This window comes from Thalassophryne amazonica, chromosome 11 (genome assembly GCF_902500255.1).
Source record: "Thalassophryne amazonica chromosome 11, fThaAma1.1, whole genome shotgun sequence".
Classification (NCBI taxonomy): Eukaryota; Metazoa; Chordata; class Actinopteri; order Batrachoidiformes; family Batrachoididae; genus Thalassophryne; species Thalassophryne amazonica.
In genome coordinates, this window is record NC_047113.1 from 30920752 (window position 1) to 30944484 (window position 23733).

At 39.1% G+C, this 23733-nt stretch overlaps 5 protein-coding genes and 1 pseudogene across 5 annotated transcripts in view; 1 reads left to right on the top strand and 5 right to left on the bottom strand.

Annotated features, from left to right (window-relative positions):
* Positions 1 to 23733, bottom strand: part of LOC117519820 (protocadherin gamma-A11-like) — a 911360-nt gene that overhangs the window by 883740 nt on the left and 3887 nt on the right. The window lies entirely within an intron of this gene.
* On the top strand, positions 3179 to 4074 carry LOC117520500 (annotated as a pseudogene).
* LOC117520501 (protocadherin beta-15-like) lies at positions 4787 to 7566 on the bottom strand. The gene is made up of 2 exons (XM_034181834.1): positions 5174 to 7566; positions 4787 to 4900 (listed from the first exon to the last, which is right to left on the bottom strand). Exons 1-2 carry the CDS (start codon positions 7553 to 7555, stop codon positions 4787 to 4789), a joined length of 2496 nt encoding a protein of 831 aa, XP_034037725.1. The 5' UTR covers positions 7556 to 7566.
* LOC117520502 (protocadherin alpha-8-like) lies at positions 7681 to 11522 on the bottom strand. Its single transcript, XM_034181835.1, has 2 exons — positions 9028 to 11522; positions 7681 to 7740 (listed from the first exon to the last, which is right to left on the bottom strand). Exons 1-2 carry the CDS (start codon positions 11377 to 11379, stop codon positions 7681 to 7683), a joined length of 2412 nt encoding a protein of 803 aa, XP_034037726.1. The 5' UTR covers positions 11380 to 11522.
* LOC117520503 (protocadherin alpha-2-like) lies at positions 16697 to 19221 on the bottom strand. Its single transcript, XM_034181836.1, has one exon. The coding sequence runs from the start codon at positions 19076 to 19078 to the stop codon at positions 16697 to 16699; it is 2382 nt and encodes a 793-aa protein (XP_034037727.1). The 5' UTR covers positions 19079 to 19221.
* On the bottom strand, positions 21072 to 23512 carry LOC117520504 (protocadherin alpha-2-like). Its single transcript, XM_034181837.1, has one exon. It carries the CDS (start codon positions 23451 to 23453, stop codon positions 21072 to 21074), a length of 2382 nt encoding a protein of 793 aa, XP_034037728.1. The 5' UTR covers positions 23454 to 23512.

Below are 23733 nucleotides of genomic sequence, written 5' to 3' on the forward strand. Positions count from 1 at the left end.
CTGGGTCCAACTAACATGTAACGCTTCTCTCCAGATCTGTACTGGATGCTGTTGCACAGAGTTCCATCATAATTTGCTTCTTGCAAATACTTGGAGGAATAGTCTGTGGGTTTGGAGCACTGCATGGCAATCAGCACAACGATACTGATGAGGAAAAGTGTGGAAATTGAGCCCAAAGTGATCATGAGATAAAAAGTCACATTATTGTCCTCTTCATCTTTTGCTGAACCTTTAACATCAGAAGCTGCAAAAGCCTCTTTGGGCTCCACAAGTTTGACAGTCACAGTAGCTGTTGCTGAGAGTGAAACGTTCCCATTGTCTTTGACCAGTATGACCAGTTTATGCTCAGCCTCGTCTGTCTCTGTGAATGAGTGAAGTGTTCTGATCTGTCCTGTATAGCGATCCAAAGCAAACAGACTGTGGTCAGTAAGCTCCTGCAGTGAAAACAGTAACCAGCCGTTATATCCTATATCAGCGTCATAGGCTCTGACTTTAGTCACTAAGTGACCTGCGTTCACATTTCGGGGAATCTCCTCCACACCTTCAGCAGAACCGTTAGCACTGACTGGATACAGGATGACTGGAGGGTTGTCGTTCTGATCCAGAATGAACACGTTCACTGTCACGTTGCTGTTCAGTGATGGAGTTCCACAATCTGTGGCCACAATTTGGAACTGGAAACTTTTCAGTGTTTCAAAGTTAAAACTTTTTAGTGCTGAAATGTGTCCGTTATCAGGATTTATATTTAAGAAAGACATTATTCCATTTTGACCTTCTCTCACAATATGATAAGTAATAACTGCATTATCATTCAGGTCTTTGTCTGTTGCACTTACAGAGAATATTGACTTTCCAGCAACATTATTTTCTACAAGATAAAACTGTAACGGATTTTGTTCAAAATGTGGACTGTTATCATTGACATCTGAAATCTGAATATTCAGTGTTTTTAAAATGGATAAGGGAGGCTCACCACAATCTGTGGCTTTGATTGTTATTTCATAATATGACATTTGTTCTCGATCCAAAAATGCTTTAGTCACAACTGAATATGTATTTTCCTTATAAGAGGGTTTTAATTCAAAAGGAACATCATTTATTATTTGTGAAATAATTTTACCATTCAAACCAGAATCTTTATCCTTAACAGTCATGAGAGAAACAATTGTACCAGGTTTTGAATCCTCAGACACTGTATCTGACAGTGATGTGATTTCTATTTGAGGTGGATTATCATTTACGTCTATTATTCTTATTATAATTCTACATTCACCTGTTGATGGAGGTGTTCCTTTATCTGACGCCTCCACATCCAATTTATGAACGTCATTATCTTCATAATCTAACATTCCTTTCACTGTAATTTCTCCAGTCTTCCTGTCTAAATCAAAAGTATCATAGATTTTTTGCTTCAAATTTTTTCTAAGCATATATCCAATTTCTCCATTTGCAGCTTCATCAGGATCTGACGCATTTATTTTAAATATAAAAGTCCCATTCGGAAGGTTTTCCTCAACTGAAATTTCATATGTCTCCTGACTAAATGTTGGACGGTTATCATTAGTGTCAAGAACAATAATGGTCACATTTAGTGTCCCTGATTTTTGAGGTTTTCCACCATCAACAGCTGTAACCAGCAGTGAGTGTTTAGTTTTCTGTTCTCTGTCTAACGGCTTCTTCAGCACTAAAAACGGCATTTTATCTTCGTCGTTGTGACGAAGATCGATTTCAAAATGATCATTTGAACCTAAAGTATAAGTTCGAATGGAGTTAATTGCCGCATCAGGATCACGAGCAGTTGACATTTGGAAACGCCTCCCTGTTTGTGTATTTTCTGCGATTTCAATCGTGTGATGGGCTACAGGAAAACTGGGTGTGTGATCATTAACATCAGTAATTTCTACAGCCACATAATGTATTTCTAAAGGATTTTCAACGATTATTTTCAGCTCCATTAGACATGCGCCGCTCTCCTGACAGACCTCCTCTCTGTCGATTTTCTTGTGGACACACAAAGCACCGCTGTCCTGTTTTACCTCAAAAAAATCCTCCTCAGACTCAGAAACAACACGGAACCGTCGGTTTGTCAAAGAGGTGACGTCAAAGCCGAGATCCTTTGCAACATTTCCAACAACGGTTCCTTCTTTCACCTCCTCGGGAACAGAGTAGCTTATTTCAGCCAAAGCCTGCTTTCCGACAAACAGCAGCAGACAAAGAAGAAAAGAAATCGAGGAGAAATCCCGGGATCCACTTCTCCTTTCGGTCCCCATCGTTATCCAGAAACTCGTAAATACACAGGAGCTCGTTCTTGTGAATATTATTTGGTCAAATTAACGCTGTTTAGGAGCGCATATTCACAAAACAGCGCAGCGCGATTTGATCAGCTGTGGTGTTTTTCTCAAATGCCTCTTTGCTCAGCAGACAAAGGATTTGCAAGAGGAGGGACAAAGACTTCATGCTTTCAAATGTAACAGTGACACCACGAGGGTGAAGTACAGTATTTGACTATATTTTAATGAGATCAGCTCATTAAAACGACGCAGATTTAAAAACAATTAAAATGCATCAACGGCTTATTAAGAATGAAAGTGAAAACATAATTTTCAGCCGAAAAAAATCAGGCATATTGATAAAATGTTCGAACAAAGACCTTTTAATTAAATAAAGGATGTGCCATGCCCTAATATAAAAATCAGTCCAATACCCATCTTTTTTTTTCTTTTCACTGAATAGAATTGTAAGTAAAACGTTGAGTGCACAGATGAGGGTGAATACGCATGAAAAAAGTCATGATAGGAACAGCACTGATGCTTTGACAGAGCAAAGATCGTGATAAAGGACGGCTGCAATACCTGCAGTCTTTCACTTTGCAGTTCACCTGGTTGACCTGTTTCAGAAGATCAGGGTACGGATTTGCGTCTGTGCAAACGTTAATGTACCATCCTTCCACATAATGTTGCAAGATGTGCTTCTGCCAGTCTGGTAACAACAGATTACTAACTCTAACTCAATCTCGGTGACATTGTATGACGTCATGCATGTTAAGTAGCCACGTGCTTCTCTTTACGTTGAAGTTTCAGAAGGAGGTTTTAGATTCTATCCTATCGATTTGTATTGTGAAGGTTTAATGCATATGGATAATTAAATTTGTTACTGTATATTTTATTTATACCCAAAGATGAACCTGTTCCAGTCTGTTACAAGTGCCTTTTACCACTGATCCTACTGCAATCATCTTTGGAGAAGACGTGGCTTTTGGTGGTGTCTTCCAATGCACAGTGGATCAAAGAGGCAGCTACAGTAAGGACAGAGTCTTTAACACCCCTTTGTGTGAGCAAGGGATTGTGGGATTTCGGCAATGGTGTAGCTGCTGCAGGTGCCACAGCCATTGCTGAGATCCAGTTTGCTGACTATATCTATCCTGCTTTTGACCAGCTTGTCAATGAAGCATCCAAGTACCGCTACCAATCTGGCAACATGTTTGACTGTGGCAACCTCACTATTCGGCCAGTGGGGGTGTGTTGAACATCGATCACTTTATCATTTACAAGGCCCTGAAGCTTTCTTTGCTCACTGCCCTGGGATCAAGGTGGTAATACCTCATGGTCCAGTCTAGGCCAAAGGATTGATCTTGTCTTGCATTGCTGACAAGAACCCATGCATATTTTATGAGCCAAAGATTCTTTACAGAGCAGCAATGGAGCAGGTTCCTGTGGAACCATACACAGCCCCAGTCTCACAGGCTGAGATCCAAGAAGAAGGAAGTGATCTCACATTAGTTTCCTGAGGGACGCAGGTCCCTGTGTTAGTGGCCAGTATTGTTCAGAAGAAAGTCGGGGTGTCCTGTGAGGTCAGTGATGTACAGAGATGGTTTCCTACATTTCTTCATCTCCAAGATACTGATTTTGATCAGGTTTGTTCCTCATCTATGGTATTGCCACAGAATTTTAACCCATATAGGCCAAAATCCTGAACTGCTTCCAGACAAGGCAACTTTTGTTTCTGTTGGACATATAAGATTTTGACTATTTGACTCAAACTTCATATTGTCCGTAGGTGTGCGTGCCGGTGTGATTGTATTTGTTTGTCTATGTGTGGCCCTGCGACAGACTGAGGCTGTACCATGCCTCACGCTCTATGACTCCTGGGATAGACTCCATCCCCCGTGACCCGTAATTGGAGTAAACAGTGGAAGATGAGTGAGTGAGTGACTATTTGACTCTTTTACTTCTTACAGAAGTGTTTTTTTTTCTTTTCTTTTTTATTGTTGTTTTCTCACCAACAATGTCAGATCAAATTCTTTGTATGTGAGAACTTATTTGGCATTAAATTTGATTCTGATTCTGATTGAAAGGGGAAAACTTTGGATTGTATTGAATTTTTATAATTGCAATAATGGTAACAACAAGGTACCATTTAGAGTAGCCAGCATCCAGTGGGAAAGTTTTTCACTTGTTTTCAGATTTAAGCATAATAAATCCACCAAAAAAATACCAGTCCAACTGATGAAACTGCCAACTTTGATACCAACCTTGCAAGTTATCTGTACGTGATTCTTTGATTATCACCACGTCTCAAGTGTGTGAACCTAAATATCAAGAACCTCAAAAATCCAGTACTTCCCTCTCTTTTAAGTATCAACCATATTGCACCAATTTATTGATGAGTGTGTTGCTGATCTCATGTTGTGAAATGAAAGTTCACAACATGGTTGCATCAACAGTAAGTGAACGAACTCAGATTATTCACAAAACGTGCTTTCTGAAATCAACCTATACAGTATATATTATACTGCAGCACTACAGTACATCAGAAAACAAACAGTGACACTGGCATTGTGCATGTCATCACATGAGTAAAACAGGCAAAGGCAGGCAAGCCAAAAAGCCAAATACTTAACCTACACAAATGCATAGCGTGCAAGAGACATATAGAACAAATTAATAATCAGATCCAACCCAGTCTCACGAAATGCCGTGAGATACAGTTGCATTAACCAGATCATGAAAGCACAGATATACATTCATTAAAACATGACAGGACATCGATCAGTTTCTGACAGATGTTTGACCATATGAATTTGATTTGAAGGTAATAAATTAAAATAAACATCATGATCATAAAATTGTATGAGGATAACACAAATATGCATGACTGAAAATGGAAAAAATACCACATGAATCTGATTAAATGGTCTTACCTCTGCAGATGTTTGTCTTCTGTCAGGAACCACCAGAGTGTTTGCATTGCTTCCAGGGACTACAGACGATCCAATACTCATTCTGGGTCCAACTAACATGTAACGTTTCTCTCCAGATCTGTACTGGATGCTGTTGCACAGAGTTCCATCATAATTTGCTTCTTGCAAATACTTGGAGGAATAGTCTGTGGTTTTGGAGCACTGCATGGCAATCAGCATGATGATACTGATGAGGAAAAGTGTGGAAACTGAGCCCAAAGTGATCATGAGATAAAAAATCACATTATTGTCCTCTTCATCTTTTGCTGAACCTTTAACATCAGAAGCTGCAAAAGCCTCTTTGGACTCCACAAGTTTGACAGTCACAGTAGCTGTTGCTGAGAGTGAAATGTTCCCATTGTCTTTGACCAGTATGATCAGTTTATGCTCAGCCTCATCTGTCTCTGTGAATGAGCGAAGTGTTCTGATCTGTCCTGTATAGCGGTCCAAAGCAAACAGACTGTGGTCAGTAACCTCCTGCAGTGAAAACAGTAACCAGCCATTATATCCTATATCAGCGTCATAGGCTCTGACTTTAGTCACCAAGTGACCTGCGTTCACATTTCGGGGAATCTCCTCCACACCTTTAGCAGAACCATTAGCACTGACTGGATACAGGATGACTGGAGGGTTGTCGTTCTGATCCAGAATGAACACGTTCACCGTCACGTTGCTGCTCAGTGATGGAGTTCCACAATCTGTGGCCACAACTTGCAACTGGAAAGTTTTCAGGGTTTCAAAGTCAAAACTTTTTAGTACTGAAATGTGTCCGTTATCAGGATTTATATTTAGGAAAGACATTATTCCATTTTGACCTTCTCTCACAATATGATAAGTAATAGCTGCATTATCATTCAGGTCTTTGTCTGTTGCACTTACAGAGAATATTGACTTTCCAGCAACATTATTTTCAACAAGATAAAACTGGAACGGATTTTGTTCAAAATGTGGACTGTTATCATTGACATCTGAAATCTGAATATTCAGTGTTTTTAAAGTAGATAAGGGAGGCTCACCACAATCTGTGGCTTTGATTGTTATTTCATAATTTGACATTTGTTCTCGATCCAAAAATCTGTTTGTCACAACTGAATATGTATTCTCCTTATAAGAGGGTTTTAATTCAAAAGGAGCATCTTTTATTATTTGTGAAATAATTTTTCCATTCACACCAGAATCCTTATCTTTCACAGTAATGAGGGAAACAATTGTACCAGGTTTTGAATCTTCAGACACTGTATCTGACAGTGATGTGATTTCTATTTCAGGTGTATTGTCATTTATGTCCATTATCTTTATAATAAGTCTACATTCAGCTGAGGATGGTGGTGTGCCTTTATCTGACGCCTCAATATCCAGTTCATAAACGTCATCATCTTCGTAGTCTAACATTCTTTTCACTCTAATCTCACCAGTTTGCATATTTAAGTCAAAAATGTAATCGAGTTTATTCATCAAGTTTTTTCCAAACTTATATTCAATTGCTGCATTCGTTCCTTCATCAGGATCTGATGCAGTTATTTTAAATATCAACGTTCCAACTTCAATATTTTCTTTTACTGATATTTCATAGGTCTCTTGAGTAAATATGGGAGGGTTATCATTAACATCAAGAACAAGAATGGTCACATTTAGAGTCCCTGATCTTTGAGGTTTTCCACCATCACCAGCTGTAACCAGCAGTGAGTGTTTATTTTTCTGTTCTCTGTCTAACGGCTTCTTCAGCACTAAAAATGGTATTTTATTTTTGTCTCTTTGACGAACATTGACATCAAAGTGTTCGTTTGCAGCTAAAGTATATAAATGGATGGAATTTATTCCATCATCAGGATCACTCGCAGTCGGCAGCTGAAATCGCCTTCCTGTTTGTGTGTTTTCTGCTATTTCAAACGTCTGAAGAGCTAAAGGAAAACTGGGTGCATGATCATTAACATCATTAATTTCTACAGCCACATAATGTATTTCTAAAGGATTTTCAACGATTATTTTCAGCTCCATTAGACATGCGCCGCTCCCCTCACAGACCTCCTCTCTGTCGATTTTCTTGTGGACACACAAAGCACCGCTGTCCTGTTTTACCTCAAAAAAATCCTCCTCAGACTCAGAAACAACACGGAACCGTCGGTTTGTCAAAGAGGTGACGTCAAAGCCGAGATCCTTTGCAACATTCCCAACAACGGTTCCTTCTTTCACCTCCTCGGGAACAGAGTACCTTATTTCAGCCAAAGCCTGCTTTCCGACAAACAGCAGCAGACAAAGAGGAAAAGAAATCCAGGAGAAATCCCGGGATCCACTTCTCTTTTCGGTCCACATCATTCTCCAGAAACACGTAAATACACAGGAGCTCGTTCCTGTGAATATTATTTGTCCAAATTAACGCTGTTTAGGAGCGCAAATTCCCAAAACAGCGCAGCGCGATTTGATCCGCTGTGGTGTTTTTCTCAAATGCCTCTTTGCTCAACAGACAAAGGATTTCCAAGAGGAGGGACAAAGATTTCATGCTATCAAACAGTGACACCACGAGGGTGAAGTACCTTTCTCATTCTGTATTTTGCTTTCGGTGGATAATATAAATTTATAGACACTGTGGAGACTGTGATGATCTCATTCAAACTGTCTTGATTTTTGGATGGTCTATATCTTTTTTAAGTATGAAAGTGAAAAAAAATATAATAATAGTCAAATAAAACGTGGCTCCCTGCTATAAATGTAAAAAAAGTACTTTATAAAATACAGGACGTGCCATCCTGGGTGGATGCTGAGATGAAGGCTGGAGAAAAATCTGGGAGTGTCTCGCATTTTTCCAAAGACCTTATTTTCCATTTTCATTCTTAATAAAACGGACCGTTACTGTTTGGTGGATTTCTCCTTGAAGGACACATGATTTTTGCATTTTCATATCATCAACACTCCTCTTAAAAAGTGCAAGACAATGCGTTGTACTTGTTCCAGACTGGGATCATGTTTATGACTTTGCATGAAAGGCATGAGCTCTGAGATTATTTTCAGATAAATGACCAGTTGTGCTGAACAACAGCAATGCTCAAACAGATAACCACTGGGGAATGATTAAAAAAATCCAACTAGGGTCTATTCACCCTCTCTTGACAAATAATTATGCAGGTAGGTGTGCTTCCAAATCAACTCCACAAAAAAAGGACACATCACACTGACACTTCCTTCAGCTTGTAGGATTTAGATAAAACTCAGGGCAAAGAAGATGATGAAGAACACGATAGAAGACTGAATAGTTCATGAAAACCAGCTTGCAAACATGTTACATGCAGAGTATGTTGTGACAGTAACTGACTGAGCTCAGCTAAAGTCTCATTGTGACACCAAAATTAATGAGTTTCCATCAACAGCAAGAGATCTAAGAGTGAATTTTAACCAAATTTGCTATCTGCAATAGAGCCATGGACAGAGATGACTGGAATTTATATGGTAAAACAATAAGACTGGCACTGGATGTGTATCAACAGTGAAAAAGACAAAGCAAACCAGCCAGGAAGCCAAATGAAGTTTAACAGAATGACCTGTGTGGCTGCCTACATATGAAACAAGCTAAGATTTCAAGGAAGGAAATGTGTGGAAGTAACTTGATTTACTAGACAATGAAAGCTCAGCGGTGACATCTCATGGAAATCTGGCAGATGTTAGGACTTTTATCGGTCATTGACAAAATAAATGAAGGAGATGGTTGTGAAACTGTGGCAAAATTATAAAAAGGAAAAAATATAATGATTGAAAAGTAAAATGCTGCTAAAGTCTGAGTTAAAAGGTCTTACCTCTAAAGGTGTTTGTCTCCTGTCTGTAACCACAAGAGTGTTTGCATTGCTTCCAGGAACTACAGTACATCCAATACTCATTCTGGGTCGAACTAACATGTAACGCTTATCTCCAGATCTGTACTGGATGCTGTTACACAGAGTTCCATCATAATTTGCTTCTTGCAAATACTTGGAGGAATAGTCTGTGCTTTTGGAGCACTGCATGACAATCAGCACGATGATACTGATGAGGAAAAGTGTGGAAACTGAGCCCAAAGTGATCATGAGATAAAAAGTGACATTATTCTCCTCTTCATCTTTTGCTGAACCTTTAACATCAGAAGCTGCAAAAGCCTCTTTGGGCTCCACAAGTTTGACAGTCACGGTAGCTGATGCTGAGAGTGAAATGTTCCCATTGTCTTTGACCAGTATGACCAGTTTATGCTCAGCCTCGTCTGTCTCTGTGAATGAGCGAAGTGTTCTGATCTGTCCTGTATAGCGGTCCAAAGCAAACAGACTGTGGTCAGTAAGCTCCTGCAGTGAAAACAGTAACCAGCCGTTATATCCTATATCAGCGTCATAGGCTCTGACTTTAGTCACCAAGTGACCTGCGTTCACATTTCGGGGAATCTCCTCCACACCTTCAGCAGAACTGTTAGCACTGACTGGATACAGGATAACTGGAGGGTTGTCGTTCTGATCCAGAATGAACACGTTCACTGTCACATTGCTGCTCAGTGATGGAGTTCCATAATCTGTGGCCACAACGTGGAACTGGAAACTTTTCTGGGTTTCAAAGTCAAAATCTTTTAGTGCTGAAATGTGTCCATTATCAGGATTTATATTTAGGAAAGACATTATTCCATTTTGACCTTCTCTCACAATATGATAAGTAATAACTGCATTATCATTCAGGTCTTTGTCTGTTGCACTTACAGAGAATATTGACTTTCCAGCAACATTATTTTCTACAAGATAAAACTGTAACGGATTTTGTTCAAAATGTGGACTGTTATCATTGACATCTGAAATCTGAATATTCAGTGTTTTTAAAGTGGATAAGGGAGGCTCACCACAATCTGTGCCTTTGATTGTTATTTCATAATTTGACATTTGTTCTCGATCCAAAAATCCTTTAGTCACAACTGAATATGTATTTTCCTTATAAGAGGGTTTTAATTCAAAAGGAACATAATTTATTATTTGTGAAATTATTTTTCCATTCAAACCAGAATCTTTATCTTTCACAGTAATGAGAGAAACAACTGTACCAGGTTTTGAATCCTCAGACACTGTATGTGACAGTGATGTAATTTCTATTTGAGGTGGATTGTCATTTATGTCTATTATTTTTATAACAACTCTGCATTCATTTGATAATGGCGGTATTCCTTTATCTGACGCCTCAACATCTAACTTGTAAACGTCATTATCTTCATAATCTAACATTCCTTTTACTATAATTTCTCCACTTCGTGTGTCTAATTCAAACATATCATACACTTTTTGCTTCAACATTTTTCCAAGGCTGTATTCAATGTCTGCATTGGGACCTTCATCGGCATCCGAGGCTTTTATTTGAAATACCAAAGTGCCGACTGGAACGTTTTCCTTCACTGAAATTTCATAGGACTTCTGACCAAATATCGGACGGTTATCATTACTGTCAAGAACAATAATGGTCACATTTAGTGTCCCTGATCTTTGAGGTTTTCCACCATCAACAGCTGTGACAAGAAGAGAGTGTTTATTTTTCTGTTCTCTGTCTAACGGCTTCTTCAGCACTAAAAATAAAATTCTGTCCTCGTCGTTTTGGTCAACATCAATATCAAAATGATCATTTGAATTTAAATTATAAGTTCGAATGGAATTAACTCCAGCATCAGGATCATGAGCAGCCGGTAGTTGGAAACGCCATCCTGACAGTGTTTGTTCTGCTATTTCAAACGTCTTCTCACTGGCAGGAAAACTGGGTGCGTGATCATTAACATCAGTAATTTCTACAGCCACATAATGTATTTCTAAAGGATTTTCAACGATTATTTGCAGCTCCATTAGACATGCGCCGCTCCCCTGACAGACCTCCTCTCTGTCGATTTTCTTGTGGACACACAAAGCACCGCTGTCCTGTTTTACCTCAAAAAAATCCTCCTCAGACTCAGAAACAACACGGAACCGTCGGTTTGTCAAAGAGGTGACGTCAAAGCCGAGATCCTTTGCAACATTCCCAATAACGGCTCCTTCTTTCACCTCCTCGGGAACAGAGTACCTTATTTCAGCCAAAGCCTGCTTTCCGACAAACAGCAGCAGACAAAGAGGAAAAGAAATCCAGGAGAAATCCCGGGATCCACTTCTCCTTTCGGTCTCCATCTTTATCCAGAAACACGTCAATGCCCAACAGCCTTTTACGCGCAGTATTCTTTATCTATTTTAATTTCGTTTCGTAAATCATATTCACTGATTTTCCAGCACATTCCGTCCGCCGTCGTGCTTAAATTAAATGGTTCTCTGCCCAGATCCACGAACAAAAGATTTCTGATGGGAGGGTGAAATTTATAATGGTTTTTGGTACAATAGTGACGCCTGGAGGAAATGCTACGACATTGTCCTGCACTATTTGTGGACAAAATCAATTAAAGCAAAGTGGGGGGGAAAAGACGTTTTAATAAATTCAGGACAATGCGAGTTTTTATACATTTTCATCAAGAGTCTGCATTCCGTCTGATGTGCAATTTCGACAACTGCTGTGTCACAAAGTGTATTTATTTTATTATATTAAATTTAAATTAGTAAACAACTTGTAAAAGAATCTTTGCTGTTCAGTGTTATGATGAAATTAAATGCACATCATTTTCTCTGAAAAGATGAGAGTCGAGACTTTAAAACATGGACAGACAATACAACAGCAAATCAACAGGCTGTGTGGAGGCCACCATGTCATAATGGTGGTCATAGTCTTGGAGTCATTTTTGATCAGGATATGTCATTCAAAGCGCATATTAAACAAATATGTAGGACTGCTTTTTTGCATTTACGCAATATCTCTAAAATCAGAAAGGTCTTGTCTCAGAGTGATGCTGAAAAACTAATTCATGCATTTATTTCCTCTAGGCTGGACTATTGTAATTCATTATTATCAGGTTGTCCTAAAAGTTCCCTAAAAAGCCTTCAGTTAATTCAAAATGCTGCAGCTAGAGTGCTGACGGGGACTAGAAGGAGAGAGCATATCTCACCCATATTGGCCTCTCTTCATTGGCTTCCTGTTAATTCTAGAATAGAATTTAAAATTCTTCTTCTTACTTATAAGGTTTTGAATAATCAGGTCCCATCTTATCTTAGGGACCTCGTAGTACCATATCACCCCAATAGAGCGCTTCGCTCTCAGACTGCAGGCTTACTTGTAGTTCCTAGGGTTTGTAAGAGTAGAATGGGAGGCAGAGCCTTCAGCTTTCAGGCTCCTCTCCTGTGGAACCAGCTCCCAATTCAGATCAGGGAGACAGACACCCTCTCTACTTTTAAGATTAGGCTTAAAACTTTCCTTTTTGCTAAAGCTTATAGTTAGGGCTGGATCAGGTGACCCTGAACCATCCCTTAGTTATGCTGCTATAGACGTAGACTGCTGGGGGGTTCCCATGATGCACTGTTTCTTTCTCTTTTTGCTCTGTATGCACCACTCTGCATTTAATCATTAGTGATCGATCTCTGCTCCCCTCCACAGCATGTCTTTTTCCTGGTTCTCTCCCTCAGCCCCAACCAGTCCCAGCAGAAGACTGCCCCTCCCTGAGCCTGGTTCTGCTGGAGGTTTCTTCCTGTTAAAAGGGAGTTTTTCCTTCCCACTGTAGCCAAGTGCTTGCTCACAGGGGGTCGTTTTGACCGTTGGGGTTTTACATCATTATTGTATGGCCTTGCCTTACAATATAAAGCGCCTTGGGGCAACTGTTTGTTGTGATTTGGCGCTATATAAAAAAAAAATTGATTGATTGAAATTGATAATGACAGATATCGTACTTCGCATGTAAAAATACAAAAATACACCTGTTTGGTGCATAACAAAAGCAATTTATTTTCAAGTAACTTTAAACTAAACCTGTTTAGTTTTAAATTTTGGCTGCTGATTTAAAAAAGAATGAATCTGCTCGCAAAATCACATTTCCCTCTCGGCATGTTTTATCTCTCTAGATGTGGTGAAGTTTAATATAAAACCTGAAATTTGTTTAATTACTGAAAGTATTTAAAAACAAAATATGCACCGCAAAATATGCACCCCTTAATCCAACCTGGTGGATCGTCTGGTTTCAGCACCACGGACAGAGACTACAAAAACGGTCTGTGTGTGTCACCACGTCCTAAAACAAAAACCAAAAATAAAAAATAAATGCAGATTTTATGCTTTGTATTTCAAAATACAGACACCTGTTTGATGCATCAGAAAATGTCCCATTTTTAGCTAAATTTAAATTAAACCCGTGTCCGTGGCTGCTGGTTTCAAAGGAAGGAAGCTGATGCTCGTCAAATCTCATTTCCAGTGGTGTCAAAAGTACACACATTTGTTACTTAAATAGAAGTATAGATACTGCAGTTTAAAAACACTCTGGTAAAAGTTGAAGTATCAACTTGACCTCTTTACTCCAGTAAAAGTGAAAAAGTATGTGCTCCAAAACCTACTTAAAGTATAAAAGTATAAAGTATCCTTTAAAAAAAAGGTAGATGCCACTATATGAATTGAACGCTTAATTTAAAAACTGATTCGTTCTACATGTGGCCCAAGACCCAAAACCCAAAATTACCCCCCAACACCACCTGCACGCAAATGTTTCAATTCTAGAAGCTGTGAAATGCAATCTGGGACTATTCCAGACGATAAACTGGGGTGAGTGCAGCATCCATTTAGTGAGAAAAAAAACAACTTTCCTTATTCAAATTCATTCCAGTAGTATTCTGCTCTTACTGGGATGCAGCAGTTTTCTAGTTTGGCAGATAGTTCTGGAGGAAATCACTGAAGAAATTAACACATTGAAAATATGGTTTGACCCAAACAAACTGTCATTAAACTTATATAAAACAGGGATGAAATGAAGGTGGAAGAGTCACGAGGTGTTCACAGGAAACACTTATTTATGTATGTATGTATGTATGTATGTATGTATGTATGTATGTATGTATGTTCATTGTTAGTTGCTTTTATATTTTATTTTCTGTTGTGTTTCTATTCAGGTTCTTTTTGTCTTTCTCTGAAATTGTATTTAATAATCATTAGATTATTAATATATAAACAAAAATAAATTTAAGAAATATTACAATTTCAAAACAAATGCACCCGAACGTGAAGACAGCTGGAACTGCTTCATGCTAACTTTTAACATTGAAAATGCCATAGACATGCTAACGCGTTAGCGTCCTCCCGTTTTTAAGTTATAAAATACATCTATCAGCTGTTTCAGAAGACCATAACAGGTCGGTTTAACATAGAAAAGGTAAATAATACTCACAGAAGTATGCTCTTTAGGGTTTTAGCGGGGGAAAATTAAGCGAAAGAAAGAAAGAATAAACGAAACAATAGGTCGAAGCATTGCTTCAGTCTGCGAACCACTGCTTCAATTGGTTCAAAATCCATTCCTTTATCTTCATTTATCCATGTTTCTGATATAGCAATTATGTTAAATATTTTTTTTAATGGACTTAAATATTCTTTAATGTTGTTAAAGTTTGCATACAGACTTCTGCTGTTGAAATGGATTATTGATAATTTGTTATCCGTTTTAATGATCCGATTAAACTGTTCATCTGTATAATAGCAACAACTGTCATTAATATTTGAGAAGAAATTATTGTCTGGGTCTATATCGTGCTCCAAGTCCAGTACATTGTGGTCTGTGTATTTAAATGTTCTCAGTTCTAGTTTTCCATGATCAGCAATCCTGTGAGTTATATCCTTCTTGTCTCCAGATGTAGATGATGTAGTAGATGAATAGGTTCCTCTGGTCTGTGTCATGGTGTTGTGATGTGTTTGTGTCCTCATACCTTATTGGTCATATTTGTCCAGTTCCTCGATGTTCCTGATTACCATGACCTTTGCTTGTTCTGGTGTTGTGTTCAGTTTGATGAATGTTTTGCAGTTGGATGTCCATGTCTGTTGAATTTTTCCCTGCTTTTTTAAGAGACGAGCTTTCCTGGCGATGTCTGCGTTTCTTTTGGTCAGATGTTCATTGATGAATATGTTTGTTCCTTTGAGTTTCCGTCCCTGTTTTAACAATGCCATTTTATGTTTTCTGTTGACAAACCTCATTATAACAGCTCGCTTGTCTCCATCCTCTCTCCTGGGCAGGGGGTGGCACGCTTCAATGTTATTACAGTCCATTTGAATACCTTGCAGGAAGTCAGCCACCTGTTGTTCCACTGAGCTGGCCTCCTGCTCACTGGCCTCCCCTCCGCTGTCTTCTGACACCACCCGTGCGTAGGATCGAGGTTTAATATGAATTCCTGTAATAATAACGTCGTTCATCCTTGTGTACTGTTCCAACTCCGCAACATGGTTCTCCAGGTGCACCAGACGCCGGTCTTTCTCGGCATTCTGGATCTGGAGAGCCTTCACTTCTTCCACCAGCTCCATAATGGATTTCTGCTGCATTTTAACAACAGAGATTTCCTCAGACAAAAAGTCCAGGGACTTCTTGATATCGTCTCCCTCCTCCGCCGTCAGTGCCTTCTTCGGACCCATGGTCAGATAACTCCACGCTGGCACCTCGGTAAAGCTGCGCCGGTGGAACTGCGCTGGCACCTCGGGCCTCGGTGAAGCCGCACCGGTGGAATTGCGCTGACGCCTTGGGCTTCTGGTGGAGCCTCGCCGATGGATGTGCGCTGAGGCGTCAGCGCACATCCACCGGCGCTGAAGCCAAGAGTAACGAGGCTGTTTGTTTTAAAAATGTAAGGAATAGAAAGTACAGATACTTGTGTGAAAATGTAATGAGTAGAAGTCAGAAGTAGGCAGAAAAATAAGTAATGGAGTAAAGTATAGATACCTAAAAAGTGTACTTAAGTACAGTAATGAAGTATTTGTACTTTGTTACTTGACACCTTTGCTCATTTCTCTCCAGGCCAGACTCTAAAATCCCAAGGATATGGAATTGTTGAACATATATAAAATGGATTATGAAAAATGTGATCCAATCTAAAAAGCAGTGTGTTGAATTTTAATTTCTCTCTTCACATTCCTTTCACAACACAGAAAACCAAAACTCCAGATATTTCTGCCAGTTGTTTTATGCAACTCTGTTGAACGTTTAGACATCCTAGTGTCGCAGACCTGCTCAAATATTCCTTAATTATGTCTGACTCTGAAAAGCATTTACAGAAAGAGTCAATGTTTGTTCACTGTGACACACAGACAAAAGAACCTTACAATGGAACATTGACATAAAATGAACTTGAGTATTCAAATGTGCAAGGAGAGTGGCAAAGGGAAGCAGATACAAAACAGTCAACTCAGAGTTATTTGTGCACTATTATGCTGAGTCACATTTTCTTTCAGAGAACACCACATGCTACATTTCTGAGAAGCAACTGCAACCAAACAATCCCCTTATTTACCCAATAGATCAACGCTTGAGAGGAGGCACCACAATTAACCGAAGAACTCACTAGTTTGATGGTGTGGGATCAGCAAAGTAATGATATGAAGGTGAATTATTTAAATGGGCATCACTTCCAATGGTCTTACCTCTGAAGATGTTTTTCTCCTGTCAGGAACCACCAGAGTGTTTGCATTGCTTCCAGGGACTATAGTTGATCCAATACTCATCCTTGGTCCAACTAACATGTAACGCTTCTCTCCAGATCTGTACTGGATGCTGTTGCACAGAGTTCCATCATAATTTGCTTCTTGCAAATACTTGGAGGAATAGTCTGTGCTTTTGGAGCACTGCATGGCGATCAGCACGATGATACTGATGAGGAAAAGTGTGGAAACTGAGCCCAAAGTGATCATGAGATTAAAAGTCACATTATTGTCCTCTTCATCTTTTGCTGAACCTTTAACATCAGTAGCTGCAAAAGCCTCTTTGGGCTCCACAAGTTTGACAGTCACAGTAGCTGTTGCTGAGAGTGAAACGTTCCCATTGTCTTTGACCAGTATGACCAGTTTATGCTCAGCCTCGTCTGTCTCTGTGAATGAGTGAAGTGTTCTGATCTGTCCTGTATAGCGGTCCAAAGCAAACAGACTGTGGTCTGTAAGCTCCTGCAGTGAAAACAGTAACCAGCCGTTATATCCTATATCAGCGTCATAGGCTCTGACTTTAGTCACCAAGTGACCTGCGTTCACATTTCGGGGAATCTCCTCCACACCTTCAGCAGAACCATTGGCACTGACTGGATACAAGATGACTGGAGGGTTGTCGTTCTGATCCAGAATGAACACGTTCACTGTCACGTTGCTGCTCAGTGATGGAGTTCCACAATCTGTGGCCACAACTTGGAACTGGAACCTTTTCAGGGTTTCAAAGTCAAAACTTTTTAGTACTGATATGTGTCCATTATCAGGATTTATATTTATGAAAGACATTATTCCATTTTGACCTTCTCTCACAATATGATAAGTAATAACTGCATTATCATTCAGGTCTTTGTCTGTTGCACTTACAGAGAATATTGACTTTCCAGCAATATTATTTTCTACAAGATAAAACTGTAACGGATTTTGTTCAAAATGTGGACTGTTATCATTGACATCTGAAATCTGAATATTCAGTGTTTTTAAAGTGGATAAGGGAGGCTCACCACAATCTGTGGCTTTGATTGTTATTTCATAATGTGACATTTGTTCTCGATCCAAAAATCCTTTAGTCACAACTGAATATGTATTCTCCTTATGAGAGGGTTTTAATTCAAAAGGAACATCATTTATTATTTGTGAAATAATTTTTCCATTCACACCAGAATCTTTATCTTTAACAGTAATGAGAGAAATTATTGTACCAGGTTTTGAATCCTCAGACACTGTATCTGACAGTGATGTGATTTCTGTTTGAGGTGGATTGTCATTGATGTCAATTATGTTGATTGTCACTCCACATTCATTTGATAATGGAGGTGTTCCTTTATCAGTTGCTGAAACAGCCAAGATGTAAACGTCATTATCTTCATAGTCTAACATTCCTTTAACTCGAATTTCTCCACTTTGCTTGTCTAATTCAAACATATCATGGACTTTCCGTTTCAAAGTTTTCCCAAGGCCATATTCAATATCTGCATTTGACCCTTCATCGGTATCTAATGCATTGATTTTAAATACTAAAGTACCGACTGGAACGTTTTCTTTAACTGATATTTCATAGTTCTCTTTGCTAAATGTTGGACGGTTATCATTAACATCAAGAACAATAATGGTCACATTTAGTGTCCCTGATCTTTGAGGTTTTCCACCATCAACAGCTGTAATCAGCAGTGAGTGTTTATTTTTCTGTTCTCTGTCTAACGGCTTCTTCAGCACTAAAAACGGTATTTTTTCCTCGTTATTTTGACGGATATCAACATCAAAATGATCATTTGAATTTAAAGTATAAGTTCGAACGTAATTAATTCCCGCATCAGGATCCTGAGCAGTGTGCAGCTGGAACCGCATTCCTGGCAGTGTGTGTTCTGCTATTTCAAATGTTTGTTCTGTTTCAGGAAAACTGGGTGTGTGATCATTAACATCAGTAATTTCTACAGCCACATAATGTATTTCTAAAGGATTTTCAACGATTATTTTCAGCTCCATTAGACATGCGCCGCTCCCCTGACAGACCTCCTCTCTGTCGATTTTCTTGTGGACACACAAAGCACCGCTGTCCTGTTTTACCTCAAAAAAATCCTCCTCAGACTCAGAAACAACACGGAACCGTCGGTTTGTCAAAGAGGTGACGTCAAAGCCGAGATCCTTTGCAACATTTCCAACAACGGTTCCTTCTTTCACCTCTTCGGGAACAGAGTACCTTATTTCAGCCAAAGCCTGCTTTCCGACAAACAGCAGCAGACAAAGAGGAAAAGAAATCCAGGCGAAATCCCGGGATGCACTTCTCCTTTCGGTCCCCATCGTTATCCAGAAACACGTCAATGCCCAACAGCCTTTTACGCGCAGTATTCTTTATCTATTTTAATCTCGTTTCGTAAATCATATTCACTGATTTTCCAGCACATTCCGTCCGCCGTCGTGCTTAATTTAAATGGTTCTCTGCCCAGATCCACGAACAAAAGATTTCTGTTGGGAGGGTGAAATTTATAATGGTTTTTGGTACAATAGTGACGCCTGGAGGAAATGCTACGACATTGTCCTGCACGATTTGAGGTTGAAATCAATTAAAGCAAATTGGGGGGAAAAAAGACCTTTTAATAAAATCAGGACAATGCCAGCTTTTATAAATTTTCATCAACGGTCAGCATTACGTCTGATGTGCAATTTCGACAACTGCTGCATCACAAAGTATATTTATTTAATTATATTAAAGTTAAATTAGTAAACAACTTGTGACAAGAATCGTTGATGTTCAGTGTTATGATGAAATTAAATGCACATCATTTCCTCTGAAAAGATGAGAGTCGAGACTTTAAAACACCATGGACAGACAATACAACAACAACAACAAATCAACAGGCTGTGTCGAGGCCACCATGTCATAAGGACAGATATCGTACTTCGCATGTAAAAATACCTAAATACACCTGTTTGGTGCATAACAAGAGCAATCTATTTTCAAGTAACTTCAAACTAAACCTGTTTAGTTTGAAGTTTTGGCTGCTGATTTAAAAAGAAGGAATCTGGTACTCACGAAATCACATTGCTCTCTCAGCAGGTTTTATCTCTCTTCATGTCATGAAGTTTAATATTCATTCATTAATTCATTCATCTTCGACCGCTGAGTCCATTTAAGGGTCGCGGGGGTCTGGAGCCTATAAAACCTGAAATTTCTTTAATTACTGAAAGTATTTAAAACAACATATGCACCCATGGATCCCCTTAATCCAGGAGTGGGCAACTTGTTCCAGAAAGGGATAAGAGGATGCAGGTTTTCGTTGCAGCCATTGATTCCACCAGGTGATTTCACTGATGAACTGACTCGATCTGCTCAAAGTGATATTAATCAGTGACATCACGTGGTGGAATCAGTGGCTGCAAAGAAAACCTGCACCTTTTTGGCCCTTTCTGGAACAAGTTGCCCACCCCTGCTTTAATCCAAAGTGGTGGATCGAGTCTGGTTTCAGAACCACGGACAGAGACTACAAAAACGGTCTATGTGTGTCACCAAGTACCAAGTACATAAAAATAAACTGGTCATACTGGTCAAAGACAAGTACCAAGTACCAAAAAATAAATGCAGATTTTATGCTTTGTATTTCAAAATACAGACACCTGTTTGATGCATCATAAAATGTCCTATTTTTAGCTAAATTTATATTAAACCTGTGTCCGTGGCTGTCTGGTTTCAGGCCAGACTTATCTGTAAAATACCAAGAATATGGAATTGTTGAACATATATAAAATGGGTTATGCACAATGTAATCCAATCTAAAAAGCAGTGTTGTATTTTAATTTCTCTCTTCACATTCCTTTTACAACGACACAGAAAACCACAACTCCAGACATTTCTGACACTTGTTTTATGCAACTCTGTTGAACGTTTAGACACCCCAGTGTCACACCTGTTCAAATATTCTTGAATTGAATCTGACTCTGAAAATAATTTATGGAAAGAGTCAATAATGTTTGTTCCCTGTGACACACACAGACGAAAGAACCGCACAAAGGAACATTGACAGACAATGAACTTGAGCGTTCAAATGTGCAAGGACAGTGGCAAAGGAAAGCAGAGACAAAACAGCCAACTCAGAGTTATTTGTATACCATTCTGCTTAATCACATCTTATTTCAGAGAAAATCACATGCAACATTTCTGAGAAGCAACTGCAACCAAACAATCCACTCAATTAACCAATAGATCAACGCTTGAGAGGAGGCACTGCAATTAACCAAAGAACACACTTGTTTGATGGTGTGGGATCAGCAAAGTAATGATATAAAGGTGAATTATTTAAATGGGAATCACTTCCAAAAGACTTACCTCTGAAGTTGTTTGTCTCCTGTCAGGAACCACCAGAGTGTTTGCATTGCTGCCAGGAACTATAGTAGATCCAGTACTCATCCTGGGTCCAACTAACATGTAACGCTTCTCTCCAGATCTGTACTGGATGCTGTTGCACAGAGTTCCATCATAATTTGCTTCTTGCAAATACTTGGAGGAATAGTCTGTGGTTTTGGAGCACTGCATGGCAATCAGCACGATGATACTGATGAGGAAAAGTGTGGAAACTGAGCCCAAAATGATCATGAGATAAAAAGTCACATTATTGTCCTCTTCATCTTTTGCTGAACCTTTAACATCAGAAGCTGCAAAAGCCTCTTTGGGCTCCACAAGTTTGACAGTCACAGTAGCTGTTGCTGAGAGTGAAACGTTCCCATTGTCTTTGACCAGTATGACCAGTTTATGCTCAGCCTCGTCTGTCTCTGTGAATGAGCGAAGTGTTCTGATCTGTCCTGTATAGCGGTCCAAAGCAAACAGACTGTGGTCAGTAAGCTCCTGCAGTGAAAACAGTAACCAGCCGTTATATCCTATATCAGCATCATAGGCTCTGACTTTAGTCACCAAATGACCTGCGTTCACATTTCGAGGAATCTCCTCCACACCTTCAGCAGAACCGTTAGCACTGACTGGATACAAGATGACTGGAGGGTTGTCATTCTGATCCAGAATGAACACATTCACTGTCACATTGCTGCTCAGTGATGGAGTTCCACAATCTGTGGCCACAACTTGGAACTGGAAACTTTTCAGGGTTTCAAAGTCAAAACTTTTTAGTGCTGAAATGTGTCCGTTATCAGGATTTATATTTAGGAATGACATTATTCCATTTTGACCTTCTCTTACAATATGATAAGTAATAGCTGCATTATCATTCAGGTCTTTGTCTGTTGCACTTACAGAGAATATTGACTTTCCAGCAACATTATTTTCTACAAGATAAAACTGTAACGGATTTTGTTCAAAATGTGGACTGTTATCATTGACATCTGAAATCTGAATATTCAGTGTTTTTAAAGTGGATAAGGGAGGCTCACCACAATCTGTGACTTTGATTGTTATTTCATAATGTGACATTTGTTCTCGATCCAAAAATCCTTTAGTCACAACTGAATATGTATTCTCCCTATAAGAGGGTTTTAATTCAAAAGGAACATTATTTATTATTTGTGAAATAATTTTTCCATTCACACCAGAATCTTTATCTTTCACAGTCATGAGAGAAACAATTGTACCAGGTTCTGAATCCTCAGACACTGTATCTGACAGTGAAGTGATTTCTATTTCAGGTGTATTGTCATTTATGTCCATTATCTTTATAATAAGTCTACATTCAGCTGAAGATGGTGGTGTGCCTTTATCTGACGCCTCCATATCCAGTTCATAAACGTCATCATCTTCATAGTCTAACATTCTTTTCATTCTAATCTCACCGGTTAGCATATTTAGGTCAAAAATGTCATCGAGTTTATTCATCATGTTTTTTCCAAACTTATATTCAATTTCCCCATTCTTGCCTTCGTCAGGATCTGATGCATTTATTTTAAATATTAACGTGCCAACTTCAATATTTTCTTTAAGTGATAGTTCATATGTCTCCTGACTAAATGTTGGTCGGTTATCGTTGATGTCAAGAACAATAATGGTCACATTTAGTGTCCCTGATCTTTGAGGTTTCCCACCATCAACAGCTGTAACCAGCAGTGAGTGTTTATTTTTCTGTTCTCTGTCTAACGGCTTCTTCAGCACTAAAAACGGTATTTTATTTTTGTCTCTTTGACGAACATTGACATCAAAGTGCTCGTTTGCAGCTAAAGTATATAAATGGATGGAATTTATTCCATCATCACGATCACTCGCAGTAGGCAGCTGAAATCGCCTTCCTGTTTGTGTATTTTCTGCTATTTCAAACGTTTGTTCCGTTTCAGGAAAACTGGGTGTGTGATCATTAACATCAGTAATTTCTACAGCCACATAATGTATTTCTAAAGGATTTTCAACAATTATTTTCAGCTCCATTAGACATGCGCCGCTCCCCTGACAGACCTCCTCTCTGTCGATTTTCTTGTGGACACACAAAGCACCGCTGTCCTGTTTTACCTCAAAAAAATCCTCCTCAGACTCAGAAACAACACGGAACCGTCTGTTTGTCAAAGAGATGACGTCAAAGCCGAGATCCTTTGCAACAGTTCCAACAATGGTTCCTTCTTTCACCTCTTCGGGAACAGAGTACCTTATTTCAGCCAAAGCCTGCTTTCCGACAAACAGCAGCAGACAAAGAGGAAAAGAAATCCAGGAGAAATCCCGGGATCCACTTCTCCTTTCGGTCTCCATCTTTATCCAGAAACACGTCAATGCCCAACAGCCTTTTACGCGCAGTATTCTTTATCTATTTTAATCTTGTTTCGCAAATGATATTCATTGATTTTCCAGCACATTCCGTCCGCCGTCGTGCTTAAATTAAATGGTTCTCTGTCCAGATCCACGAACAAAAGATTTCTGATGGGAGGGTGAAATTTATAATGGTTTTTGGTACAATAGTGACACCTGCAGGAAATGCTACGATATTATCCTGCACAATTTTTGGTTGAAATATTATCAATTAAAGCAAATT